At 40.5% G+C, this 25,986-nt stretch overlaps 1 protein-coding gene across 6 annotated transcripts in view; it reads left to right on the forward strand.

The window, feature by feature from the left end:
• Positions 1 to 25,986, forward strand: part of COL4A4 (collagen type IV alpha 4 chain) — a 186,428-nt gene that overhangs the window by 62,453 nt on the left and 97,989 nt on the right. For all 6 annotated transcript variants that reach the window (XM_037738747.1, XM_017529106.2, XM_037738746.1 and 3 more), the window contains 9 exons: positions 139 to 192; positions 1,695 to 1,764; positions 2,567 to 2,671; positions 7,042 to 7,206; positions 11,546 to 11,635; positions 12,600 to 12,763; positions 19,417 to 19,489; positions 21,061 to 21,167; positions 23,622 to 23,805. In XM_037738747.1, coding sequence (XP_037594675.1) covers positions 139 to 192; positions 1,695 to 1,764; positions 2,567 to 2,671; positions 7,042 to 7,206; positions 11,546 to 11,635; positions 12,600 to 12,763; positions 19,417 to 19,489; positions 21,061 to 21,167; positions 23,622 to 23,805 — 1,012 coding nt within the window. The remainder of the gene's footprint in view (positions 1 to 138; positions 193 to 1,694; positions 1,765 to 2,566; positions 2,672 to 7,041; positions 7,207 to 11,545; positions 11,636 to 12,599; positions 12,764 to 19,416; positions 19,490 to 21,060; positions 21,168 to 23,621; positions 23,806 to 25,986) is intronic.

Here is a 25,986-nt window from a genome sequence, read left to right on the forward strand (position 1 = left end):
AAAAAAAAAAAAAAAAAAAAAGAATTTGCACAGTTTCAGTGGGCAATGTGTGGCTTAAATTAAATGAGAATGAGATCATTTGTCACCCAGTCACTTTTTTTTTAAAACATGTTTGTGCATGTTTGTGCTTGTTTGTAGGGAGAACTAGGACGGGTTGGAGATCCTGGGCTATTTGGATTTCTCGGCCCAAAGGTAAAAAGTGAGCATATTTGAATGTTTCCTGATTAAAGTTTATATCCTTAATGTTATCTAATTTATTTTTAAAAGTATTGCAAGGAATCATACAAGAATATAATTTTTGAAAGAGACACAGTTAATTTTTTATTCAATTGTTATATTAGTCCGTTAATATATTAGCTGCTGATAAAGACATACCTGAGACTGGGCAATTTACAAAAGAAAGAGGTTTAATGGACTCACAGTTCCATGTGGCTGGGGAGGCCTCACAATCATGGCAGAAGGCAAGGAGAACAAGTCACATCTTACATGGATGGCAGCAGGCAAAAAGAGAGCTTGTGCAGGGAAACTCCTGTTTTTTAAAACCGTCATATTTCATGAGACTCATTCACTATCACAAGAATAGCGCAGGAAAGACCCACCCCCATAATTCAATCACCTCCAACTGAGTTCCTTCCACAAAAGGTGGGAATTTTGAAAGTTACAATTCAAGATGAGATTTGTGTGGGAACACGGCCAAACCATATCAGTTGTCCCTCATTATCTGTGGCAGATTAGTTTCAGAACCCACAGGCTACCAAAATCCTCAGATGCTCAAGTCCTTGATGTAAAATAATGTAATATTTGCATATTACAAACGCCCTACCTTATATTTCAAATCATCTCTAGATTGCTTATAATCCCTAATACAATGTAAATGCTATGTAAATAGTTGTCATATTCTATTGTTTTATTATTTTTATTGTTGCATTGTTATTGTTTTTAAAATATTTTGCATGAGTGCTGACCATATATTATTTTAATGCATGCTGTGCATTATTATGCATGATCATATTATGATATCAGTGTCACATTAAGCATAATTATGTTCCACATTTGTGAAGTGATCCTTTTGAAGGTGAATAATCATGAAAGTTTCCAAAATTCCATGGGCTCACATAATATTGATATTAGAAACAGAGGATATCTTAGACTTTTCTGCTTTTAGCCACTGCATTTTTCACACAGGTTAAAAAACCTCTGTGATCTCACATCTGGCTCTTGCTCGGCATGTGCAAGGGAATCGTGTTCCCTTAAAGCCATGGCAGCATTAGGGAAACACAATTTGGGAAGGCACTGTTTGCAGCTAAAATAAAATGTAGATTCAGACCTTGTTAGGGGAATAAACTATTTGTCATAGATGCCAAGTTAGACATTAATGCTCATAGTATATCTTAAGAAACTTGGTGACATCAGAGGTATCCAATTTATAGGCACAGAATAATTTCATTGGAGTTAAATTTCTTTTCTTTTGTGTGAGCTTTGTGATGTGTTATTTACTTCCACTACTTGTAGGTAAGAGATTAGATGGATCTTTGCTGCTCCTAAAACTCCATGGATGCTTCATTTCTGTAGTCAGCCTATAATCTCTGCTTCTTATATGAATGGGCACATGTTCATTCTAATATTAGTTTAATGCCAGGCAACATGAGTAAAATTAATATTTCTTTAAAAAGTGAATGAATGAATGATTTCAGGGGGATCCTGGAGACCGAGGGCACCCAGGACCACCAGGTGTTTTGGTGACTCCACCTATTCCGCTCAAAGGTTTGTGTTTCCATTCAGTTCCTCCATAAATTATGCAGAAATAGGAGTTAAGTGGCCAGGACAGAAGAGTCTGACCCAGCATTTCCACAGCTGGCTACATGCATGAACTTTAGCATGAGTGTGTAATTATACATGTGCATGAGGTTTTTTTCAGTACATAAACTGTAGGCTGGGATTTTTATTATGTCATCTTTCAGAAAGTCATTTTTTTAATAGCTAAAAATTGTATGAAGCTATTTTACTGGCTGGGCTCAGTGGTTCACGCCTGTAATCCTAGCACTTTGGGAGGCGAGGCAGGCAGATCACTTGAGGTCAGGAGTTGGAGACCAGCCTGGCCCACATGGTGAAACCCTGTCTCTACTAATAATATAAAAATTGGCAGAGTGTGGTTGCACACGCTTGTAGTCCCAACTACCTGGGGGGCTGAAACATGAGAATCACTTGAACGTGGAAGGTAGACATTGCAGTGACCTGAGATTATGTATTCTAGCCTAGGCGACAGAGTGAGACTCCATGTCAAAATAGCAAAAACAAAATGGTTTGACTAACATTTGTCACTATGATGCGGCCAAAAAGAGGAGCCTAAAGCAATGACAAAGTGCTCCACTCAAAGTTCATGTGTCTGAGGAAGAGGCACAGCCAAAGGGGTTGAAATTTAAGATATTTCATTTTAAATGTGATGAGAAACTACAGAAAAAGTCTCCTAATTATATTTTACTGAGTCTCACAAAAAGTCATTGTTGTCTGAGTTTTAAAATGCACGTATCACTTGTTTATTCACATATGCCATTATCTTTGGCAGGTCCCCCAGGGGACCCAGGGTTCCCTGGCCGCTATGGAGAAACAGGGGATGTTGGACTACTCGGTCCTCCAGGTCTCTCGGGCAGACCAGGGGAAGCCTGTGCAGGTACGGATGCCCTGATGCCCTGGCTTTTACAGGTCAGATTTCCTGCGTCATCATCGGCACCAGCGGCTTTCAACTGTAGCTGATATTGAAATCACCTTAGGAGTGTGTAAAATAATACTGATGCCTGTACACATCACAGACCAAGAATGTTGGACTCTTGGGAGACAGGCCTGGGCATCTGCTACTGTAGAAGTGCTCCTGTATTTGTAATATGTAGCCAGGGTTAAAAACCACGGAACTCAAGCCAATTAGTCACTTACATGGGAGGAATACAGGTTTCTCAGCTGCACCCCAGAACTATTCAATTGATATCACGGAGGTGTTATAAGGCATATGTATGTATAACAACAGACCTCCCACGATATCATCACATGCAGATAAGGCTTGGAAGCCACTGCTAGGGTTAGTGTTTCCCCACCTTTCTGGAAGGCTTTCCCTGTTGACATCTACTTGTAAAATTTAGTTCATTCACCTAATCTTTTGCTTAAATCTCCTGCGTGAAAGGTGGAAATAAAAATTATGATTAAAAAAACTTTCATTCATAACTACTTTAAAAAACTCTTCTCCCCTTCCCTCAAAATAAAAACAAAAATAAGAAAATGATGGGTCACACTGGCATTTGGTAAAAAGCCTGGGAAAGAGTCCTCTTGGCATAAGAACTTTGAGCTGGTTAATATTCCTAGTAAGAGTAGGAATTGAAGCTTAGAGGGTGTTTTCAGTCTGTGAACCCAGGAGAACTGATTAAACCTGTCAGGAGAAAAGTCTAGAATAATCATAGTTTTACTCAGCCTGTCTCTCTTGTTATATTTACTGAGAAGTGAGAAATTACCTGAGATATTCAACTTGGGAATACTATTACAAAACTCTCGTTTAGTCTTCCATGAATCTAGCTTTCACTTTGCAGAATCTGATGACCACAAAGGTAGAAAATCTTTGTCTAGTTCATTTAATCTTTAGATAGCACAGCCTTCGCTTACCTGACCCAAGAGTATATAAATCACATACAGTGTTCTGTTGGTCAGAAAGCACTGAACTCTGGTCTTAGATTTCTCCATTCAGGCTTGTTTATAATAGAATCGTGTCTCCAGCAGATTAAAATTAAAATCTAGTAGTAAGTAACAAGTGTTTCTAGTGGATTAAAACCCTGGAAACCTCTTAATTCATAAGCTTTTAAGAAATGAATTAACCCAATAGCTTTCAAATCTTGCCTATGACCCATAGTAAGAAATGCATTTGATTTTGCACTACATTTATATGCAAAACATATACATTTACATCACAGAAGCATATATATGAATCCATATGTACAAATGGTTGAGACAAAAATACACAAAATTATACATTTTTGGTATGTGAAGCACTCTTTATTTCTTTTATAATAAAACAATGTAATGCTGTCACAACTTACTCTATTGATTTCATGCTCTGCAGTTGGGTAGTCAGTATTGCAATATGCCCTACACTCTAGCCCATTCTCCCTGTTGGCAGATGGTTAAGCATTCTTGGCAATGGAACAAGGCAGCAGGCAGCACCCAGGTTCATCCAGTGACTGATTGTATTGAGTCCACATCAGGTCTTAGAAATGGCATGAAGACAAGGTGGCAGCCAAACCCACCGGGGCCCATTTTCTTTATGTTCTAAGTCCAGGAGTGTGTCCAGTCCTAATATACATACTTGTATATATACTTTGTAGATAATTGGTAATATCTATAATATTTACTATGTATACAATATATATAATATCTTATAGATAATTTGGTAATTATCTACCATATTTACCATGAGATAAGCGCAGTTTCAGAGTCAGACACTTGTAATCAAATCCCACCTTAGCACTTAGTGAAGGCCACATAGTATAGTGTGGTATGGTAAAATACTTACACATTTACACTATGAACTAGAAAAGTTCCAGTTTCTACTGCTTGCAAGCTGTGTGATCTTGGACATGTACTAAACCTCTCTGTACCTCAGTTTTCCTATCTGTAAAACAAGGTCTTGGGGTTGAAAGAGATAATATGTATACAGCCTTTAGTCTAGTCTAGTGTATAGTAAAGATTCAATATGTTAGCTATTATTACTATGGATATTTGGCCTAAACTTTCTGAGCCTTATCTATAAGGTCTAAACTTTGCAGGGTTGTTCAAGGACTGAATATGTTTGTAAGTCTAGTGAAGCCCAGCACATATGGACACAATAATGACAGCCATTAATTTAATGAGCATGCTACATTACTGATTACTGACAGGGTTTCAGTTATCTCTTGCTGAAAAAATTTCCTAAAACCGAGTGGTTTGAAACAATAGCAATCAGTACATTACCTTGCACTCTTTCTGCAGTTTTAAGAGTTCGGGAAGGGCTGGGCCTGGCTGGACACCTGATTTCTCTTGTATGGTCTCAAGAGCCTCCATGGGTAGGCTGTGTACTGAGGTCTCCTTGCAATATGGGGGCTTCATATTATTGTTTAAATGGTAGCTCGGAGCTCCAGTCTCAAGTGTTTTGGCTCACAAGGCAGAAGCTGAACGATCTCTTCTAATGGCCTCATTCGGAGGAAGGGAACACACCACCTTTTGATGGAGAAAGGTCAAAATTCTACCAGAGTGTGTGGGACAGAGCTCCTGTGGTGGCCATCTGTGAAAAATGCAGTCTTCCACAGAGAGGTTCTGGAGCCAGACACGCTTAGGAAAAGGAAGCTGTGAGAGGTGGCCACTCTCACAAAGGCTTCCAGCTATCTTTTTTTTTTTTTTTTCTTTTTCTTTTTGAGATGGAGTTTTGCTCTTGTTGCCCAGGCTGGAGTGCAATGACATGATCTTGGCTCACTGCAACCTCTACCTCCCAGGTTCAAGCAATTCTCCTGCCTCAGCCTCCCTAGTAGCTGGGATTACAGGCACCCACCACCATGCCCAGGTGATTTTTATATTTTTAGTAGAGATGGGGTTTCACCATTTTGGCCAGGCTAGTCTTAAACTCATGATTTTAGGTAATCTGGCTGCCTCAGCCTCCCAAAGTGCTGGGATTACAGGCATAAGCCCCTGTACCTGGCCAGCTTCCATCTATCTTTAAGCCAAAGACAGCAGCAAGGGTAGTAGGATGTCAAAGGGAAGCAGGACTTCCTGCTGTCGCATTATTCATTTTGACCTCATCTGAACACACTGAACATTTGAACATTCACTGAGCATGTTCTCTTGCTGGATATTACACTAAGCTTCTTACATGGATTATTTTATTTAATCCTCATAACAAGCCTCTGGTGGTATATACAGAATACTCAATAAGTTAAATAATCTGCTTAAGGTCCCCTGGGTAGAGAAGGAGAGGCAAGTTCATATCTGGCACCTCCATCCCTCCCCACCAACCTGGGCTGCTGTGATAGGTACAATATTTTATGTTTTATATAGATGATTATATGAGTCTATTTTTTACCCATGAGGTATGCTAATATGTTTTTTAGATTATTTTTTACCAAGTTATCAAGGTAGAAAGATTGAAAAAGTAATCATTTTAATTAAATCAAATATATTTCTTCTTCAATAACTGTAAAGAATGGGGGAAAAGGTAAGGAAAATCTGATTCTCTAAACCCAATTCTTTCCACTGTGTACTTATTTCAAAGAAGGCAAGATAGTTTAATGGCTGGGATATTTATTTTTGAACTTCTTTTTTTTCTTTTAATGCAGTTTATTCAAATTATTATAACTTCTACTTTGTGGCTAGTAATCTGCTCTGTGGAAAAGGAAACTTTATGCATCACTTATTTTTTTTTTCTACTTCTGAAAAATATCATCTAGAGCATTAAAAAAAACCAGCTTTATGGAGATTTCACTGACATATAAATACTGTTTATATTTAAGGTATACAGCTTGATGTTCTGATATATGTATACATTGTAGAATGATCACCAAATTCCAGCTAATTAACATTATCTGTCACCTCTACATAGATATCATTTGTGGGGGGTGGGGAGAAGATTTAGATCTAGCCCGTTAGCAAATTTCAAATATATGATACAGTGTTGTTAGCTATCATGTTCCTGCTGTATATTAGATCTCTGGAACTTACTCATCTTACATGACTAAGACTTTGTACTCTTTAACCAATATCACTCCGTTCCTCTCTTCTACTAGCCCCTGAGAACCACTATCCTACTCTCTGCTTTTATGAGTTTGACTATTTTAGATTTTACATATAAGTGAGATCATGCAGTATTTCTTTCTGTGTCTGGTTTATTTCATTTAGCATAATGGCCTCCAGCTCCATCTCTTTTCCTTTAAAAAAATTCTATAACCAAAGCAAGAATGTGCTGATCTTGATTTCTTCTACAGAGACATTTACTCTGAGACTATATGTAGTTTTCATTCTTGATTTATCTTGCAGGCATGACAGGACCCCCTGGGCCACAAGGATTTCGTGGTCTTCCTGGGATTCCAGGAGAAGCTGGTATTCCTGGGAGACCTGATTCTGCTCCAGGAAAACCAGGGAAGCCAGGATCACCTGGCCTGCCTGGAGCACCAGGCCTGCAGGGCCTCCCAGGATCAAGTGGTAAAGTAGTCCTTATTCATATTCATTAGCATTTATGCTGCTTTTGATATTTGCAGTGTCATTCAGAGAGCGTAGTTTTTAAAATATTTTAAAAGTTATGTGATGTTTCATGAGCTAAGTTGGTAGTCTTTTAGAAAAAAAATAAGCTGAAGTTGGACTATCACATCAATTAAAGCATGTACAATCATTTGGTTAGGAGTTTCAGTGTAAATGATAGAACTTTGTAAAATAATACAATTTTAATTTTTTACATGTAGTTTTAGTTTTCATCAGAGTTATATGAGAGCTTGGTTTGTAAACCTGATGGGTTTATCTTGCCCACTGCCCAGATAGAGCCGATTTGTCAAGACAGGCAAATTGCAATAGAGAAAGCATTTAGCATACATAGAGCTGGCTAAATGGAAGACTGGAGTTATTATTATTACTAAAATCAGCCTCTCTGAAAATTTGGAGTCTAAAGTTTTTTTAAAAGATAGTTTGGCAGGGGTTGGCAGGCAGGGGGCTAGGAAATGAGTGTTGCTGCTTGGCTGGGGATGAAATCATGGGAGTGTGGAAAATGGTCCTCACATGCTGAAACCACTTCTGGGTTGGGGGCCATGGGACCCTTGGATTATGAGTCTTGGGTCTAGGTGGGGCCATTCTGAAAAGACATCTCAAAAGGCCAATCTATAGGTTTTATAATAGTGATATTATTTACAGGAGTAATTGGGGAAATTGTAAATCTTGTGACCTCTGGAATAATAATGCTGGTAATCATTAAGTATGCCTAAATCTTAGTAGAATACAGGCCCTTCTTGTTTTGTTTTGTTTACCTGGTGGTCTTTTATTAGAATTATGCAGACAGTTTAGTTTTGGGAAGGGCTGTAATTATTTAAACTGTAACTAAATTCTTTCCAAGTTAGCTTGGCTCATACTCAGAAATGGCCAAGGGCAGCTTAGAGGTTAAAGACAAGATGAAGTTAGTTAGGTCATATCTCTTTCACTGTCACAATTTTCTCAGTGTTAGAGTTTTTGGAAGGGTGGTTTCAGGTTTAAGAGTCAAACTTTTCCACGTGGTGTGGTATGGACAACTGAAATCCCCCACAACTCCTTCTCCCAATCCTTCCTCCTCAAGGGCAATCATCTCATCACACGTGGCTGGACCTTTTGTCCCTTGCCTCTATACTGACTTTCAGTGTATTTGTATTGCTATTTCTCAATTTTTCCAATTCAGCATTATCTTTTGACTTTCCTCTATGGAAGGTGAATTTAGCTTTCATTCACCCCCCACCCCCACCCTCCATGTGTACATTTTCTACTCCCATAAACTACAATACAATTATTGTCACAATTTTGGTTACATAAATATTCAGAGTTTACACTGAATAATTGGTTATATAAGGGCTATTCACCAGCTGAGCCTTATAATAGTATAAACTATTGCTTTTCCAGAACGTTTTGTCAGTTGTCTTGTTTCCTTTGTCTGTTTGCTTGGTTTTCAATATACTTAAAATTTAACCTCAAACTGCCCAGAATTATGTAAATTTTATCATTATACACTATAACTCATCAACTATTCTATTAGTATTATCTTTTGAATAAATCTCTCCTGCAGCTTTTTGAGTTGTTCAAATTAGGTCAGGTTTCTTTTTTTTTTTTTTTTTGCCAGAATACTGTCTTGAGATCTTCCTTTACCAATATCCTGAGACTTTCTTTACTCCATCCTTTCTCGTTCTCTGGGGCCCTCTGTTTTCCATATATTTTTTAATGCTTTACTACATCATTATACTTCCTGGGAAAAAGTATATATAAAAGGGTAAAGTTGGGAGATCTTGCTTGTCTGAAAATGCCTTAATTCTGCTGTGGACTTTGCTAGTTTGGCTGAGTATAAAATTTTAGGTAGGAAATCTTTCTCCCTCAGGATTTTGAGGGCATTTTCTATTGTTTCCCAGCTTCCAGTGTTGGCTACTGAGAACTCATAACGTTTAGATGCTTGATTGATTTTTTTTTTGTTTGTTTGAAATCCATCTTCCTTTCAGGAAGCTCATAGGACACTTTTTTGTTGTTTTCAGGGTCTTAAGTTCCACTTGATTTGCCCTTGTGTGGGTACATTTGCACTGGCTTGCACACAGTCAGTGGGCAGTTTTAATCCAGCATGTAGCCTGCCTTTCTTTTTTCTTTTCTTTACTTTCTTTTCTTTTTCTGTGACAGAGTCTTACTCTTGCCCAGGCTGGAGTGCAATGGTACAATCTTGGCTCACTGCAGCCTCTGCCATCCCGATTCAGGTGATTCTCCTACTTTAGCCTCCTGAGTAGCTGGGATGACAAGCATGTGCCATCACACCCACCTAATTTTTTGCATTTTTTAGTGGAGGTGGGGTTTCACCATGTTGGCCAGGCTGAGCTCAAACTCCTGACCTCAGGTGATCTGCCCGCCTCGACCTCCCAAAGTGCTGAGATGACAGGTGTGAGCCACTGTGCCTGGCCCTACATCCTTTTCTGAAAAAGTTTCTTCAAATGTTTCTTTGCATTCGATCTTAGCCAAAAGGCTGAGAAGAGATCAAGTGTCCTTTGAAAACATTGTCTCCTCCATTTTTTTGCTCTTTTTTCTCTTTCTGGATTCTATTTATTTGTCAGGAAACCTTCATGCCATTTTTTTTTTTAACCTTTACTCTATTACTCTTCACCTGTTTATTTTTCCATAATTCCTGGGAGATTTTCTCAAGCCTACATTCCAATCCTCCACCTAAATTTTTAAATTTCTGCTCTCATGATATATTTATCTATATTTTAATTTCAAGAATTTTCAATTGCTGTTGTTTTCTTTTAATGTTTCCTTTTGTAGCAGGCTGTTCATGTTTCAGGGATCCAATACCCTCCCTCATCTGCTGTTTTAACTAAAAGATACATTAAAATAGCTTGCTGCAATGTGTGTTTCTTCCATTTTTTTTTTTTTTTTTGGTGGGGTAGTGGAGGATCTATTGTCTTTTCCTGCTGCCAGTTTCAGGGAGGGGATCTTTTAGTCTAACTGCTTTTGTGAACAAATCATCCTGTTTTGGACCTCCCTGTTGTTCTTCTTCCAGAGGTTTTTTCATGAATTTTAGGAGACATTTCTGGGATAAATCAAGTTCTTTCTCAGCTTTCTAAGCTTGCTGCATCAAATTCAGCTTTCTTTATTTTTTTAAAGGATCTGCTAAGTTCTTTTACGTGTTGCTGTTGTTGTTGATGTTCTTCTCCCGTTTTCCTTGACCTGTGGGTTTATGCTTATTTATTTGTATTTATTTATTTTGAGATGGAGTCTCATTCTGTCACCCAGGTTGAAGTGCAGTGGCACAATCTTAGCTCACTGCAACCTCTGCCTCCCAGGTTCAAGCTATTCTCCTGCCTCAGCCTCTCAAGCAGCTGGGATTACAGGCACACACCACGGCTGGCTAATTTTTACAATTTTAGTAGAGATGGGGTTTTACCATGAACTCCTGACCTCAAATGATCTACCCAGCTCAGCCTCTCAAAGTGCTGGGATTACAGGTGTGAGCTACTGCACAAGACAGGTTTATGCTTTTTTTTTCTTTTCTTTTTTTTTTNTTTCGAGACAGAGTCTTGCTCTACTGCTCGGACTGGGGTGCAGTGGCACGATCTCGGCTCACCACAACTTCCACCTCCCAGGTTCAAGTGATTCTCCTGTCTCCCAAGCAGCTGGGACTACAGGCATGCACCACCATGCCTAGCTATTTTTGGTATTTTCAGTAGAAATGGGGTTTCACTATGTTGGCCAGGCTGGCCTTGAACTTCTTACCTCGTGATCTGCCTGCCTCATCCTCCCAAAGTGCTGGGATAATGGGTGTGAGCCACTGCACCTGGCTGTTTTTTATAATATTCTTTTGCTGTACTGGGATTTGGGGAGGACACCAAACTTACTGTTCGCATTTTATCTGTCATCTTTAACAGACATCTCTGAAATTTTGTTTTTACAAAATTTCTGCTTTACATTTTCTTCACTAGCTAAGGATTGATAACTGAGGGGGGCACATCTTTGCCATACACTGACTCCATTTTTTTGTTTATTTGTTTGTTTTGTTTTGATGTCCATTGTCTTGTTTTGCAGCCCACTAATTTAGGGCTGAGATTAGGGTTGTCCTTATCAATGGTTATGGCAGCAGAAGCATGCCATAACCACTGCATCATCTATATGTATGTATATTCTTAGACAGAAAGAATCCTAGGAAAGCAAGGGAGCAAAGAATGTGCCTGGGAAAGGAAACACATCGGGGAGGATATGAGTGCAAAAGTCACTTGTTCTGTAGAGGACAGTCAGAAAAATTATGTGATTCTTTCTGCCCACGTCTTTACTCTCTTCACAGTGACATACTGTAGCGTTGGGAACCCTGGACCACAAGGAATAAAAGGCAAAGTGGGTCCTCCAGGAGGAAGAGGCTCAAAAGGAGAAAAAGGCAAGTAGGAACCAAAGGTAGAATTTCTAGAAGACAACCACACATGGATGATTGGGGACATTTCTGAGATGTGTGATGTGGCATTTCATTCAGATTTGTTACTCACCTCAGTCACCCACTAGAGTACTCCATTAAATGTGATGCGATTAAAAGTCACTGAAAAGTCAAAGCCTTGTACCTTAAAGTATAAAGGAAACATTTTCCTGCCAATAAATTTACCTGCAAATGGTGACATTGCTTACAAGGTCCTCTTGATTTCTTGAGAGGGGCAGTGATAGGACAGGACTGACGTTTGATTTTTGTGGATCCTATATTTCCCAGACTCGTCAGTTGCCTGTCTCTCTGTTTCTTCACTCTAAATTGTTTGGAGCCATTCTGGGCAAGTGAGTCAGGTGGGTGTGACCACATCAACACAGATGAGGAGTCCGACTACCTTAAAGACATTTGTTTAAGACAAAAAGTCTTGATAATTGGAAAATACATTGTGATGAATTATCAGTTATAATATTCAATGCAATCAAAATCCTTCTTCATGTATTATTTTGTCTCCTTGTTTAGGGTTTGTGAACTCACCAATTAATGTTTTTAGTTTTTTTTCAGGAGGAACCAAAGAACAGGCTTTTAAACTTTTAAAAATAAAAAAGTTGTATTATTTTTAACGTTTCTTCAGTAGAATTGGGTATCAGCTTTTCCCCTAGAATTTGTCAGGATAAATTTATTAAGGAACAAAACCCTCCTTTTGTTAGAAATGGTATACCTACCCCACATCTCACATCTAGGCACCCCACACAGTACCCCATGCTACACCCAGCCCCCACAGCATGTGCTCTCAATTGTCTGCAATAAGAATTATGCATATCAGATTCTTTGTTCTTCATTTATGCTATTCATTTTATACAGTAAAGCCTTTATTGGGGATTTTATTCAGAAAATATGACAAATCTGCCATTGATCCTCTTTCTAGGAAATGAAGGACTCTGTGCCTGTGAGCCTGGTCCCATGGGCCCTCCTGGCCCTCCAGGACTTCCTGGGAGGCAGGGGAGTAAGGGAGACTTGGGGCTCCCTGGCTGGCTTGGAACAAAAGGTGACCCAGGACCTCCTGGTGCTGAAGGACCTCCAGGTCTACCAGTGAGTACCTCTTACTAGTCATCTTTCCAGTAAAGGGGACACTATATTAGTCCATTTTCACCTGCTATAAAGATACTATCTGACACTAGGTAATTCATTAGGGAAAGAGATTTAATTTACTCACAGTTCTGCATGGCTTGAGAAGCCTCAGGAAACTTACAGTCATGGTGGAAGGGGAAGCAGGCATGCCTTACATGGCAGCAGGTGACGGAGAGAAGAGCCCCTTATGAAACCATCAGATTTCATGAGAACTCACTCACCATCATGAGAACAGCGTGGGGGGGGGGACCTCCCTATGATCCAATCACCTCCTACCAGGTCACTCCCTCAACACATGGGGATCATGGGGATTACAATTCAAGACGAGATTTGGGTGGCGTCACAAAGCCAAACCATATCAAACATGTAGAGATAAAAATCAAGGTACCTCTTTCTAATTTATAGTGTGATATATGCTTTATGCTTTGAACCTGTAAATATTATATTAATGACTACAAAAACCATATATTTATTCATCCATCCATCCATCGTTTACTTATTCAACTAATTAGTATTATTGAGTATCTGCTATGTTCTAGGCCTTGTTTCAGGTGCTGGGGATACAGCAGGGACCAGAGCCCAATCTCTGCCCTCCTAGAGCTTCAGAGAGGACACAGACCATCTAACAGATCAGCAAGTAAATATCTAGCACATCAGGTGGTGATAAAGGCCATCAGCATCGATGGTAGCTCGAGTGAAGAGAGAGAGGGGCAGAGCAGGAAATGAAGTCAGAGAACTGGCTTGAAGTTAGGAGGGGTTGCAAAGCATGGGGCTTTACAGATTGGTCAGATCTGAGCCTTTACTCTAGATGGCATGGAACAGCCAGGGGAGAGCTTTAAGAAGAGAGAGACAGTAGTTTCAAATGGATCGCTCACTCTGGTTGCTCTGTGAAGCATAGACCACACGGACAGGGGACATTAGCTGGGAGATTAGCTGGGAGGCTGCTGTATAATCCTGGTGAGATATGACAACCAATGCCTTATTGTAGTGGTGCTGGGTGTGGTGCAAGGTGGTCAGGTTCTGGATATATTTTGAAGGTAGAGCCAACAGGTTGGCTGTTAGATTGGACATAGGATATAAGGAAAAGAGAAGTAAAGGACAGAACCAAGGTTTTTTGTTTGAGCCAGCGGAAGAAGGCAGTTGCCATGTACTGACATGGGAAGGCAATGGAAGGAATGGCATAGGGTGAGGAAAGAAAGGAGCTCTATTTGAAACATTTCAAGTTCAAGGTGCCTATTAGATAAGCAAGCAAGAAGTCAAGTAGGCAGTAGGATGGTATTCAACTTAAGGGTTGGGATGAGAGGTTCAGACTGGGGATATAAATGCTGGCTTTTTCAGAGTTTACGTGATATTGATGAGATTGATCTCAAAATGGTTCTCATTTGGTGAAAGTTACAGATGGCCCAGGTTGAGGCAAAGCCTCTCAGCTGTCTGATTGCTCAGAATAAAAGCACTGCCCAGTGGGATACTCCTGTGATTACTGGAGAGAGCCCTCTGTCCCCTCCTTATTAACGAGGCTCAATCCTGGAATGGTCTGGAACTTGATCATCAAGCCCCAAAGGACTCTTTTCCATTTTCCCCAGAAAATATCATGAAAATAAGGTTCCAACCTGAGGGCCTTAAGTGCAGGTAATGATTAAGGTGTCCTAGCAGTACCCTTGTCACATGTACAAAGCACACTGGCCACCTCTACTCAACAGGAAGCTGGGTCCTTAATGCATGTATGTGCATGAGCATGGTTGCAATTGTTAAGTAATTTCCATTTTATTGTCTGCTTTTTAAATCCAACATTTTACCATAGTCATTTTTGTGTGTTTTGCTACTTAATCTTCTTAGTGAAGATTTTAACGGTCCTAAAATATTTTTATGGCCTCCTGTTGACTTGCTATTTAGGGCTAACATCTTTGAGTGTGGATTGCTTGTTTATTTAGGGTTATCGTGGATAAGGTTTACTTACTTCAGTTGCTCTAGGGCTTACCTTTGTAGACTGGCCACATTTCTGCTGTCTGTTATGTATACAATTCTGTCCATGTGGTTTCTCTGCTTTAAATTTATCACATTGTGGTCATAGTCAGGGGCCAGGGTCAAACAATGGGGCACTAGGGAAGGGAAGGGTAGAGAATGGAGCAGGAGGAGAAGGGGAGGGGAGAGAAGAGAAGGGAATGGAAAGAAAGCAAGGAAGGAGAAAAGAAAGTAAAGGACAGGAGGAAGGGGAGAAGACAGAAGAGAGAGCATGAAAGGTAGCGCAGACTATTGGGTGCTCTCGCTCTTGGGGACTCCCCATCCTCCCTGCATCTCCCCTTTCATCTGCTGGTCTCTGGCCATAGCAGCCACAGATTGATAGAAAAGTATAAAACAGAAAAGTAGGCTTAAGTAATGTGTAATTCTTTCTATAATTGAACCAAGTCTTTGCATTTGTTGCCTTAGCCTGACAGTGCTCCCTAGGATGGGATTTCCCACCAGGATACTATAGCGAGGGCAAGGCACTAGGGCCTAGGAGCAAGTGGACCCAGCTTCAGATCCCATCTGTGACATTTGGGAGCTCTGCAGTCTTCTGAGTTTTACTTGCAGCATTTATAAAATGAATGTAACAACACCATCTTAGAACCTTGTTGGTAAGAATTCAGTTGAGTCGTGTGTTTTGCACACTGGCTAAGGTACATACCAGTGAATTAAAGTCCCAGAGACTGCAGGGTGCACCAATGGGTTCAGACTGTCACAGGTTGATAAAGTTTGGGTGTGTGCCCCCTCCAAATCTCATGTTGAAATGTAATCCCCAGTGTTTGAGGTGGGGCCTGGTGGGAGGTGTTTGGGTTATGGAACACCTCGTGAATGGCTTAGCTCTATCCCTTTGGTGATGAGTGAGTTCTTGCCCAGTTAGTTCACAGGAGATCTGGTTGTTTAAAAGAGTCTGGGACCTCCCGCTTCCCTCTCTTGCATGCTCTCTCACCATGTGATACACTGGCTTCCTGCTTCATCTTCTGCCATGACTGGAAGCTTCCTGAGGCCTCATCAGAAGCTGAGCACATGCTGGTGCCAGGCTTGTACAGCCTGCAGAACCATGAGCTTCTTTTCTTTATAAATTACCCAGCCTCAGGTATTTCTTTATAGCGACACAAAAACAGACTAACAAACAGGCTATTTCTGACCTGCTGGAATGTTTGGTTGTGTCCTCATGGCGTTTGTTTTTAAACTATTAATGTGAGGTTTCTGGCTTCTCCTGAGACATTGGAAGTTTATGAACACAGTGTTATTGCCTTCCCACCTCTGCTGTGGCTGTGGGATGATGCCCCCCATGCCTACCCACCTGTTCCCTTTGGACTGGACAGGTGCTGCCCCTGTGGGCATCTGAATTTGATGTTTCTTGTCTAAACTGTGTATAGAACAGTTAGGAAATACCTGGCAGAGAGGTTTGTTGTTGTTTTTTTGAAACGGAATATTTTGTCGTCCAGGCTGGAATGCAATGGCACAATCTCAGCTCGCTGCAACTTCTGCCTCCGGGATTCAGGTGATTCGGTTTCCTCAGCCTCTTGAGTAGCAGGGACTACAGGCATGTGCCACCATGTCCAGCTAATTTTGTATTTTTAGTAGAGACGGGGGTTTCACCTTTTTGGTCAGGCTGGTCTCAAACTCCTGACCTCGGGTGGTCCTCCCGCCTCAGGCTCCCAAACTCCTGGGATTACAGGCGTGAGCCACCTTGCCCAGCCCAGAGAGGAGTGGTTGTTGATGCTGGGCTTTCTGTTGTTAGAGTAGCAAACATGTTAGGTGATCTCAGGTCTTTACACTGTGAAAAGTAGCTCTCTATCTGAAGATGCTGAGTACCTTTACCCCAGGAACCTCTTAGGCTACACATTTATTTCACTAGAGTCTAAGTGCCTGAAGGCAAGATTGTCTAGTTAACTGCTGTATTCTCAGTACTCAGAGTAATGGCTGGTTCTATGTAGTTTTCAAAATCGTTCCTTAATGTTTTCAGTAATTGTTTTTTTAATGAAATCCAATAACAGCATTGATAATTTTTTTTCCTTATTAGCTCAAATAAGTGTATGATCTACGCTAGTACTTAAAATTCTACACCTACAGAGCATTAGAGCAATTCATCAAACATTCGAAGTCTCCAATGTGCTAAGTAATAAACTGCTCAGACTCCTGGAGTGGGTTCATTCTTCCAAAGTACCAAAGTCTTATTTATTAAGCATACCACTTTTTTCTCATTCTGGAAAGATGATGCAAATGCTATGCGAACAGTTTTCTGTCCTGATAGTTTATTCATCAGAAGGGCGTTTTCTTTATCCATTTATTGGATAGGATACCATATGCCATACACTTTAGCCAAGTCCCATTGCTACTTATGACTAACATATATAGGAAAAATAAGAATAAAACAAAACTCAACCTACATTAGTACTTTATGATTTCTAATTCTTTCTAATGTATTGTAAGAAATTTGTTCTACCCACCTTTTTGATGGTTCGCAGACGTTGTTACAAACAGGGTGGTATACTGGAGCGATATCAGATGTATCGAGTTGTGTGGACATATTTTTTCTCTAGGAAAAAGGCTCCCAACCCCTCTGTCCATTTGAGTTTTTATGCCTGTTTTGTGAGCTTTTGGCTTCCTCTTCGCCATTACTGCCTGATAATTGCTGATGCCAGTGTGCCTATCTCTACGGGTACTCTCCTCTCCTCTGTAGCTCACAGCTTATAAATAATTAGGGCCAGTTAAAAAAAGATAGCTAAGCTTGTTTGAACACACTGTTAGACTGTGTGAAGATAAGACAAGATCAGGTGTGGTGGCTCACTCTTGTAATCTCAACACTTTCAGAAGCAGCAGGATCCCTTAAGGCTAGGAGTTTGGGACCAGCCTGGGCAATAAAGCAAGACCCCATCTCTACACTCGAAAAAGTTAAAAACCAATTAGCCAGTCATGATGGCATACACCTGTAGTCCCAGCTACTCGAGAGGCTGAGGTAGGAGAATTGCTTGAGTTTAAGGCTGCAGAGAGCTGTGATTGCACCACTGCGCTCCAGCCCAGGGGATGAAGTGAGACCCTGTCTCAAAAAGAGAAAGAAAAAAGAAAACATGACAAGTTAGTGGCATCTGTGGGAGCAAAGCAGCTGGCCTGCTCAATCGTTTTTACCTTCCTCCAATTTCTTGACTGGATTTTTTATTATTGCTATCACTAGGTAAGTAACCTTGGACTCTGTATGATGTTTCTGTAATGATATTTGATGTGCTTGGCCACCCTAATATACTGACAATAGGTTCATATAGTTACAGATATAGAGATAGAGACAGAGCGATAGATATAGATTTTTTTTTTCTTTTTGACGCAGAGTCTTGCTCTATCACCCAGGCTGGAGTACAGTGGCATGATCTTGGCTCACTGCAGCCTTTGCCTCCCAAGTAGCTATTATTACAGGTGTGTGTCATGATGTCCAGATAATTTTGGTATTTTTAGTAGGGATGGGGTTTCACCATGTTGGCCAGGCTAGTCTCAAACTCCTGGCCTCAAGTGATCCACCCTCCTCGGCCCCTCAAAGTGCTAGGATTACAGATGTGAGCCACCGCGCCTAGCCAGGTTCCCATAATTTTGACGTGGTTTGATATTCAATAATATGTAACACTTAAAAAGCATGACTCAAATTGTTTAGTTTTTGAGCAATGTGGTTAAGAGATTGTGAGCCTATCAGCCAAAATTAGCTATTTACCTGCTATACAGAAGAAATATATTAACCACAGCAAAGATTCTTATTTCCTCTTCTGCTCATCAACTTTCCTTAGCAGCACATCACTTCCATGCATTTTGCACTACAAACTTATTCTTAAACCTCTACCTTCAGCTTCAGTGGCAGCTCTGTGGTTATCCCACTCTATTCTTTCCTCTCCATTTCACATTGCAAAGCCCACGATGATTAAAAATTTTTAATTATAAATTTTAATTTGAAGGCTGGGCACAGTGGCTCATGCCTGTAATCCCAGCACTTTGGGATCAGCAGTGAGGTCAGGAGTTGGAGACCAGCCTGGCCAACATAGCGAAACCCCATCTCTACTAAAAATCAAAAATTAGCAGGGCATGGTGGCGCATGCCTGTAGTCCAAAGCTACTTGGGAGGCTGAGGCAGGAGAATCGCTTGAACCCGGCAGGCAAAGTTTGCAGTGAGCTGAAATTGTGCCATTGCACTCCAGCCTGGGCAAAAAGAGTGAAACTCCATCTCAAAAAAAGAAAAAACAATTAAGGGAGTTGACTCACAAGAGGTTGCACAGTCATAAAGTTCCCATGTATGCTTCCCCCAGCTTCCCGTTGGTACATAAATATAACCATATTTCCATAACCACAGTACACTGTCAAACCCGGGAAACTGTCATTAATTTATTCCTCTTAACTCCGGTACAGATTGTATTAAGATTTCACCAGCTTTTACATTTGACATGCAGTTCAAGAGCCTCCATTTTGCAAGACAGGACTACCTTGGAAGGCAGGGAAGGGGGTGAGACCAAAAATGCCGAGCTAGAATCTTTAACGAGATTCAGGAAGAAGAGAGAGATTGAATATGTACAGATGTAACTGTTGACCCATCACAATTAGCCTAATTTGTTGCTCTTTTTTTTCACCAAGGGAAAGCCTGGTGCCTCTGGACAACGTGGCAACAAAGGGGCAAAGGGTGACATGGTTGTATCAAGAGTTAAAGGTAAGCATAATCAATCACTTAACTCCCTGCCATTTTATGAATGATGTATGGACCTTCCTCTTGCAGTAATTTCCCCTGTGAGCACAGATCAATTCTATACAATTTAGGATGGTTGAAATTACTTAAAAAAATACTTCCTGCCCTTCATAGCATTGTATGATGTGGAGCCAAATCCCTGTCTCTTATTTGAAAACATAAATATTCCTTTAGTCACACATTCACATCTTCATTATAGTGAACTTGGGTTTGAATCAAGCCCTCTTTCGGCTTGGCTGGTGTTTATTCACTGCATTACAGTATTCTGTATTAGTCAACAATATTTTAGTTGTAAGTGAAAGAAGCCCAGCTTGAAATAGAGTTTTTTTTTTTTCAAGTAATTTATTGACCTAAACAAAATGTGAAAGATTAAAAGGTAAGGTTTTTTATTAGCAAGGCTTCTCCAGGGACAGAACTAATAGGATATATGTATATATGAAAAGGAGTTTATTAAGGAGAATTGCTTACATGATTGCCAGGTGAAATCCCACTATAGGCTGTCTGCAAGCTGAAGAGCATGGAGCCAGAAGTGGCTCAGCCCAAAAAGTATTGGCTTTCCTACGTTTAAGTCCAAAAGCCTCAAAACTAGGGAAGTCAGCAGTATAGCCCTTAGTCTGTGGCTGAAGGCCTGAGAGCCCTGGCAAACCACTGGTGTAAGTTTAAGAGTCCAAAGACTGAAGAACCGGGAGACTGATGTTCAAGGGCAGGAAGCATCCAGCACAGGAGAAAGATGAAAGCCATTAGACTCAGCAAGCCAGCGTATCCCACTTTCTTCCACCTGCTTTGTTCCAGCAGTGCTGGCAGCTAGTTGTCAGGCGCCCACCCACGTTGGGAGTCAGTCTTCCTGTCCTAATCCACTGACTCAAATGTTAATCTCCTTTGGCAACACCCTCACAGACACACCCAGAAACACTTTACCAGCCATGTAGGCGTCCTACATTCCAATCGAGTTGACACTTAATATTAGCCATCACAGGTTTGCATTGGGACAACCAGATCCAGGCCTCAGTGGCATCAAGAGGCTGCCCCTGCATCTTTCATCTCACATTGCACCGTCTATATTTTCTCCCGTCAGACTGATTTTCATACTCCCAGGCAGCTCCAAGTTCTTACATCTAGAGATGGAGAGAGTTTCACTTTGTCGGCTCCAAATAGAAAAATAATTGCAGAAAGGATTGATTAGCTTGAGGCAAGTGCCCAACCATGCACCATTCCCCCTTCCCCATGACCAGGGATGGAGTGCTGTGTTTAGCTTCACACAGGTAGGGGAAGATTCTGTAATTGGCACCTTTGTGTACCAGCTCCTTGTTGGGATGGGAAAAGTGCATTTCCCAGGTAAAGAGATTCAATGGTTCTAGCAATTGCCATTCTTCCCTCTGGCTTTGGCATGTTTTATGTGACTTGGGCAATTGAGATACTCAGGAAACTATACCAACCCAGAGTCAAGGTCACATTCTTTCTTTTTTTTTTGTCCTCTCTATCCTACTTTACCCCTGCTGTTAAGAGCTTGAATATGTTTTGGCCTCTATTCCCAGGGGACAAAGGAGAAAGAGGTCCTGATGGGCCCCCAGGATTTCCAGGGCAGCTGGGATTACATGGTCGGGATGGACGTGCTGGAGAAAAAGGGGATCCAGGACCCCCAGTATGTATAATTCTTATCTTGCTGGAATTTAACTTTCGTATATGGTCATACAAGCAAGCATTTCCCCCTTCTCTGTGTGCCAAGCTGAAATTCAGTAAAATATCAAGATGCCACAAAATAGAATCACTTTTGGCACCCTGACACCAAAAGACGATTGTTATAAATGGTATGGCATAATTGGAGATGGTGTAAAATCCTCAGTGGCAGTTCAGTCCTTGCAAGACTTTCGGTCCTTGGTCTTTGTATTATTCTCTTGGTGTTTACTTTCTCCTGAGAAAGATACTTGTATCTTAGAAGGCTCCCACTGATTTTAGGTGTATTTAGTCGACTCTTGTTGGATAGAGGATGGAGCTCGGGTCCTGATGCTTAGCATCAGTTCTGTTTCCTAGAAAAGATGCACATGGGAAAAGTAGTGAGCATAAGGGTGAACTCATGCAAATTCAGAGTCAAGGCATTGACTGCTGGAAAAATCTCACCGATAAAGGATATAACTGCATTTTTCATACATGTTTTTGGTGGACATCATGTGTAGGTAATTAGAGTCATAAAAGAAGAGGATGAGATGTTCCAATGCTTAGAAACGTAAAATATCTTAAATATATGCAGTAGTTTTGAATGCTTACAATGTCACATAAGCCAGGCCAGATGTTTTCCTCATAAGAGCAATCTTCTGTAAAGCAACACCTTTCCAATTTTATGGGAAGAAAATGGAGGCTTAGCATCTGATACTCAAGGCTACCCATCTGTCAAGTAGGAAAATAGGAGTGAAAACTTGCCTGTCTTTCAAAGTGCACGCTATTTCCACCAAACTGTGCTTCCTGCCATATGTAATGGGAAGCCATTGAGAGTGCCTCCATAGGGAAAGACCATGTCCTGATTCTACAGGAACCCCTTCAGACAGAATACAAGCGACTAAGAGAGAGAAGCCTGGAAATTGGCTTAGACAGTGTTTATAGCTTTCTGACCTTTCTCCTGGTTACAAGTATGTGAATGATCTCTGCTTTAGGCTTGGTAATCTCTGCTTATTTAATTCTTCCCCATAAGGAACAACTTAGAAATTGTTGTCCCTGAGTGGACATTGTCATAATGTACTCATCTAATATATGAGTGTTCTATATAGATCAAACTGGAAGAGGATAAAACAGTGTCTATATAGATCAAACTGGGAGAGGAATTTCTACAATGTTCACTGAGGTCTTCCTAGATTCATGGAAACAATCCAGATTCATAAGATTACTGTAGACCACATTGGAGACCATGCCATTTAGAAGGATAAAACGTCCCTTAAAACGCCAGTAGGACAGTGTCAGATATTCCTTGCATTTGAGAGTCCTTGCAGCTGTTCAATCAGTTAGGGTGCAAGAAGGGATGAGACCCACATATGGCAGACATGGAGGCAGCCCTGACTTGAAAGCCTCCTTCCCCATGGGAGCTGTTATCCACTGCACAGCTTTTGAGGACCCCACCAGGGATTGCCAGTGAGGGAACCCCTGATGCAGGCTCCCCAGAGTTCTTCCAGATAGATGCAAATTTTGCAACTGGGGATTGATTTTGCTAAAAGCAATACTGCCTAGGAATGTAGTTGACAATCTAATTTTTATCAGAGGAACAAAACTAGACAGTTAACCAAAAGTCAAATTCTCATGCAGGAGGGAGAAGGACTTGTTAGGCTTTTACCCAAATGGGTGGAGGATGATGGAGTCTATCTATGTATTTTCTCAAGAGAATGCAGGAAAACAATTTCAAATACATAAGAATGTATTTGATTTGTAACCTCACCACCTCCCTTGATCTACTTATTTCTATATTTTATGACATATGATATTAGAGAGTGGTTTGACATAAAATCTCTTATTCTGTATTTAAGACATATCACACACATTGTTTCTAGCATTTGAGGCATAACACACACGCTCATATCATATATATGTATATAAAGATGTAAAATGTGTTTTTTGGCCAGACACAGTGGCTGACGCCTTTGGGAGGCCAAGGAGCATGGATCACTTGAGGTCAGGAGTGCGAGACCAGCCTGGCCAACATGGTGAAACCTAGTCTCTACTAAAAATACAAAAATTAGCCAGGCGAGGTGGCAGCTGCTTGTAATCCCAGCTGCTCAGGAGGCTGAGGCAGGAGAATTGCTTTATCTCAGGGGGCGGAGACTGCAGTGAGCAGAGATAGCACCACTGCACTCCAGCCTGGGTGACAGAGAGATACTCCATCTCTCTCTCTCAATATATATATATATAAATGTATATTTATATAACATACATTAAATGTATATTTAAAATATTAAGAAGTATCTAAGTTAATTACTTTAAAATTACATTTGCTACAGAGTAAGTCTCTCCTGAAACTATGGACTTTTGCATGTGTTTCTATAACCTATAATGACTGCTTTGAGTTCATTGACTTTCAATGGTTGGTAATTGACTCATGACATAACATTCCCAGGGGGATCATGAAGATGCAACCCCAGGTGGTAAAGGATTTCCTGGACCTCTGGGACCCCCAGGCAAAGCAGGACCTGTGGGGCCCCCAGGACTGGGATTTCCTGGTCCACCAGGAGAGCGAGGCCACCCAGGAGTTCCAGGCCACCCAGGTGTGAGGGGCCCTGATGGCTTGAAGGGTCAGAAAGGTAATTTTAAAACATTTATTTATTTAAGTAGCTCTGGGGTACAAGTGTTGTTTTTCTTACATGGAGGAATTAAATTCTGAGATTTTAGTGTACCCATCACCTGAGTAGCGTACATTTTACTTAATGTGTAGTTTTCTTTATCCCTAGACCCTCCTCCACCCTCCCACTTTTTCTCTTTTCAGTGTTCAAGTGTTTTTCTTTTTCCTTTTTTAAATTTTATTTTACTTTAAGTTCTGAGATACATATGCAAAACGTGTGGGTTTGTTACATAGGTATATATGTGCCATGGTGATATGCTGTACCTATCAACCCATTATCTAGGTTTTAAGCCCCGTGTACATTAGGTATTTGTCCTAATGCTCTCCCTCCCCTTTCCCCCAGCCCCTGACAGACCCCAGTATGTACTGTTCCCCTCTTTGTGTCCATGTGTTCTCATTGTTGAACTCCTACTTTTGAGTGGGAACATGCGATGTTTGGTTTTCTGTTCCTGTGTTAGTTTGCTGAGAATGATGGCTTCCAGCTTCATCCACATCCCTGCATATGACATGAATTCATTCTTTTTTATGGCTGCATAGTATTCCATGGTGTATATGCGCCACATTTTCTTTATCCAGTCTATCACTGTTGGGCATTTGGGTTGGTTCCAAGTCTTTGCTATTGTAAACAGTGCTGCAATAAACATACGTTTGCATGTGTCTTTATAGTAGAATGATTTATAATTCTTTGGGTATATACCCACTAATAGGGTTGCTAGGTTGAATGGTATTTCTGATTTTAGATCCTTGAGGAATTACCACACTGTGTCCCATAAGGGTTGAACTAATTTACACACCCACCAACAGCGTAAAAACATTCCCATTTCTCCACATCCTCTCCAGCATCTGTTGTTTCCTGACTTTTTAATAATCACCATTCTAACTGGTGTGAGATGGTTTTCATTGTGGTTTTGAGTCACATTTCTCTAATGACCGGTGATAATGAGCTTTTTTCCATGTTTGTTGGCCACATAAATGTCTTCTTTTGAGAAGTGTCTGTTCATATCCTTCACACACTTTTTGATGGGGTTGGTTTTTTCTTGTAAATTTGTTAAGTTCCTTATAGATTCTGAATATTAGCCCTTTGTCAGATGGGTAGATGGCAAAATTTTTTTTCCATTCTTTAGATTGCCTGTTCTTTCTGATGACAGTTTCTTTCACTGTGCAGAAGCTCTTTAGTTTGATTAGACCCTATTTGTCAATTTTGGCTTCTGTTGCAATTGCTTTTGGTGTTTTCGTCATGAAGCCTTTGCCCTTGCCTATGTCCTGAATGGTATTGCCTAGGTTTTCTTTCAGGATTTTTATGGATTTGGGTTTTACATTTAAGTCCTTAATCTATCTTGAGTTAATTTTTGTATAAGGTGTAAGGAAGGGGTCCAGTTTCTGTTTTCCATATATGACTAGCCAGTTTTCCCAGCACCATTAATTAAATAGGGCATCTTTTTGCCGTTGCTTGTTTTTGTCAGGTTTGTCAAAGATCAGATGGCTGTAGATGTGTGGTGTTATTTCTGAGGTCTCTGTTCTGTTCCATTGATCTGTACATCTGTTTTGGTATCAGTACCATGCTGTTTTGGTTACTGTAGCCTTGTAGTATAGTTTGAAGTGAAGTAGCATGATACCTCCAGGTTTGTTCTTTTTGCTTAGGATTTCTTGGGCTATACATGCTCTTTCTTTGGTTCCATATGAAATTTAAAGTAGTTTTTTCTAATTCTATAAAGAAAGTCAATGGTAACTTGATAGGAATAGTATTGAATCTGTAAATTACTTTGAGCAGTATGGCCCTTTTCACAATATTGATTCTTCCTATTCATGAGCATAGAATGTTTTTGCATTGTGTGTGTCCTCTCTTATTTCCTTGAGCACTGATTTGTAGTTCTCCTTGAAGAGGCCTCCACATTCCTTGTAAGTTGTATTCTTAGGTATTTTATTCTCTTTGTAGCCATTGTGATTGGGATTTTACTCATGATTTGGTTCTCTGATTGTTTATTGTTGGTGTATAGAAATGCTTGTGATTTTTGCACATTTGTTTTTGTATCCTGAGACTTTGCTGAAGTTGCATATTAGCTTAAGGAGCCTTTGGGCTGAGTTGATGAGATTTTCTAAAGATACAATCACATCATCTGCAAACAGGACAACCTAACTTCCT

This window comes from Cebus imitator, unplaced genomic scaffold, assembly GCF_001604975.1.
Source record: "Cebus imitator isolate Cc_AM_T3 unplaced genomic scaffold, Cebus_imitator-1.0 Scaffold57, whole genome shotgun sequence".
Classification (NCBI taxonomy): domain Eukaryota; kingdom Metazoa; phylum Chordata; class Mammalia; order Primates; family Cebidae; genus Cebus; species Cebus imitator.